At 59.7% G+C, this 2790-nt stretch overlaps 1 protein-coding gene across 1 annotated transcript in view; it reads right to left on the reverse strand.

Annotated features, from left to right (window-relative positions):
• The window catches only part of CCDC17 (coiled-coil domain containing 17), a 4288-nt gene extending 2483 nt beyond the window's left edge, over positions 1–1805 (reverse strand). Inside the window, 7 exon segments of the mRNA XM_007450380.1 lie at positions 26–262; positions 388–506; positions 595–678; positions 898–1060; positions 1149–1371; positions 1473–1577; positions 1641–1805. Coding sequence (XP_007450442.1) covers positions 26–262; positions 388–506; positions 595–678; positions 898–1060; positions 1149–1371; positions 1473–1577; positions 1641–1805 — 1096 coding nt within the window.
• Between the last annotated feature and the right edge of the window lie 985 nt (positions 1806–2790).

A 2790-nucleotide genomic window follows, 5' to 3' on the forward strand; every position in this document is an offset into this window, starting at 1 on the left:
GGGCGGGAATTGGGTGCTCACTGACCCCAGGGCACCCGGCCTGCATCCCTCTGCATCTGCAAAGCCAGGATTTCTGCCTCCAGGCGCCGATTTTCAGCCTCCACTGCTAGAAGCTCCTTGAATGCAGCAACTGTCTGTCTTCCTGCGATTGAACAAGTCTGACCTGTCATCTCTGACAGCTGGTGACCAGCTGCTCTGAGCAGCTCTCCAGCCTTAGGACTCTGGACAAGGCTGGACTTGTCAGCTAACATTCCAGGCACCCCTGCAAAGACAGGTGTTCTACCTTGGGTTTTTGCTCAAGTGGTTCCCAAGCCAAAGACGTCCTCCCTCATCGCCCTTTTCTCTCCCCAGGGCTAAGGCCCTCCTGGCTGACCCACTCATGTTCACCCCTGCGGGTCCGTGACCTCCGAAGCTCCAGAGCTGACGCCTCCACTTGTAACTGCCATATCCAGCCCAGAACGCCGGTGTCCCGGCCCCCACCTCGAATGTAGGCCTCACGCAGGGCCCTAGGGAGTAGGGGACAAGAAGCCAGAAGCGTTTTTCCAGGCCCTATCAGCGCTTTGCCCCGTGCCCGCCTCGGGGCCCGGATCTTACCCGATCTCCGCAGCCAGAGTCCCTGGGTTTGCCTGTAGCACCGGACCACAGAGTTCTGCCTCTCGTAAGGCGCTCAGCCGGGTCCTGGGGTGGAGGACGGCCGGCGCGGGGGCGGAATCAAGGACCCAGACCCCGGGCCTCCGGCAGCGCCGCCCCTTCCCGACCTCACTCGCGCGGCCTTCCAGCGGAGTCCGGGTGCATACCTCGCACGTCCAGCCGGGCCAGGCCCCGCCCCCCGCTCCGGCCCCGCCCCCCCGCCAGCCGGTGACTCGGAGCTCCCGGGATCCGGCTCGTCGGCCTCACCCGGGGTTGGCCTGTAGCTGCTGAACGTGCGCCCCTAACTCCTCTAGAGCACCCCGCGTTCGCCCGGCCTCTGCCCGGAGTTCTCGAAGCTCCCGCTCCAGGCTGAATATGCGTGATTTCCCGTCCCGGGTCCAAGCCAAACCTTGGAGGTGCCGGCTCAGTTCTGAGTGGGTAAGAGATCAAATCAGAACGGGTCGGGCGACCTCAAGCCAAGGGGGAGGGTGGGCCCTAGTCCCCCTCTTTTCCCTTACCCTCGCCGCGTCGCTCCAGGGCACAGCTCTGTGCCTTGGTCTCTGCCAAGCGCCTTGCGTGAGTCCGGTGCAGCGCCCGCAGCCGCTCGCCGGGGCTCCCAGCAGTCTCGTAGTTGGGACTCTGAGTCGGTGCCTCTGACCGCCTCCAGGGCCCCGGTGACCCGCTGGGGACCTCTGTTATGCTGGGTCGCATTTCCTGCAGATACAGCCGCAGCCGCTGCACCTGGAGGTAACAGTAACCCGCAATCTCCATATTGGGGTAATCTGACCCACGCGTGATCTATAGGTTTGGGGGGGAGGCTCAGTGGGGAAATCCAGGTGTACCTCATCTGTTAGCCTCTTCAGAGCCGATTTGCTGGCCTCCTGGTCTGGGAGGCCCTGGTGTTCTTGTGGCACAACCTGGGTACAGGGTGTGGGGTGAGGAATCCTCTGAGAGTTACAGTCACTTCAGTACCCTCTCATGGCCATGGAGGAGGCCCTTACCCTGGGTACTCGTGGTTCAGTGCCTATTGGGGGCTGTTCTCCAACTGTCAGCTCCCGGGGCTGACGGCCAATGCAGAAGCGCTGAGTGTGGGTGGCCAGCAGGGCCCAGGAACGGAAAACCATGTCACAGGACCCACACGGCAGGAGCCCTGGCTCCCTGGAGTGGGAGTCCATGGGATGGGACTCCTTTCCTGATACCAGCCAAGACCTGCAGAAGACAGGACAGGGGCAGGGGAAAGGGAAAGGAGGATGAAATAGCCAAAGGCAGAGAGGAAAGGCCAGGTTTACCGGTTCAAGTTTATGTTTGGGGAGGAGCTAAAGCTCCCTGGGCAACAACCTCAGGTCTGGGCAGGTCTGGAGAGTGAGCGGGAAGGCTTGGTCACCTTAGGGAGGAGCCCCTGGCTTGAAAAAGATGTCATAAAATCTGTTCCACCTCATTGCATGAGTATGGGCAAGTCTCTAACACCACACCTTGGTTTTCTTGCCTATATTAATAAAGGGGAGCAAAGAGCTGCCTCCTAAACTAGCTGAGCCCATATCACATACTCCGCCTTGGTTATTTAATAGCCTCTGGAAGGGAAGTGTCACCTTGTTCGTTCTAGTTTTGCCTAAGTGGATGTAACCCAAGTTAGTGTCATTCTCCATTCCAAGGAATACCTGAGAGAGGAGGCATTCTGCCTAGAAACCATGTCTTTCCTGTAGACTAAAAGCTCTTCCTTGGGCTTCCCTGGTGGCACAGTGGTTGGAGTCCGCCTGCCGATGCAGGAGACATGGGTTCGTGCCCCGGTCCGGGAGGATCCCACATGCCGTGGAGCGGCTGGGCCCGTGGGCCATGGCCGCTGAGCCTGCGTGTCCGGAGCCTGTGCTCCGCAACAGGAGAGGCCACAACAGTGAGAGGTCCGCGTACCGCAAAAAAAAAGCTTTTCCTTGCACGGTGCCTCTCTGGAAGTAACATCTTTTGCATAACCAAGACACACCAAGGCCCCCTAACTCCTAGTTCCTGCCCCTGGGCACTGCCCTGCAGCCCCCCCAAGATAATCAACACAGCCGAAGGAATGGAAGTTCTGGGAGAACACAATGAATCAGAAGAGGGAATCAAATACAGAAAGGTAACTCTTCACTCAGGACTAGCCAGGGGCCACAAAGGCCCCGTTCCTGC

The sequence above is a fragment of the Lipotes vexillifer genome, unplaced genomic scaffold (assembly GCF_000442215.2).
Source record: "Lipotes vexillifer unplaced genomic scaffold, Lipotes_vexillifer_v1.1 scaffold961, whole genome shotgun sequence".
In the NCBI taxonomy this organism is placed as follows: domain Eukaryota; kingdom Metazoa; phylum Chordata; class Mammalia; order Artiodactyla; family Lipotidae; genus Lipotes; species Lipotes vexillifer.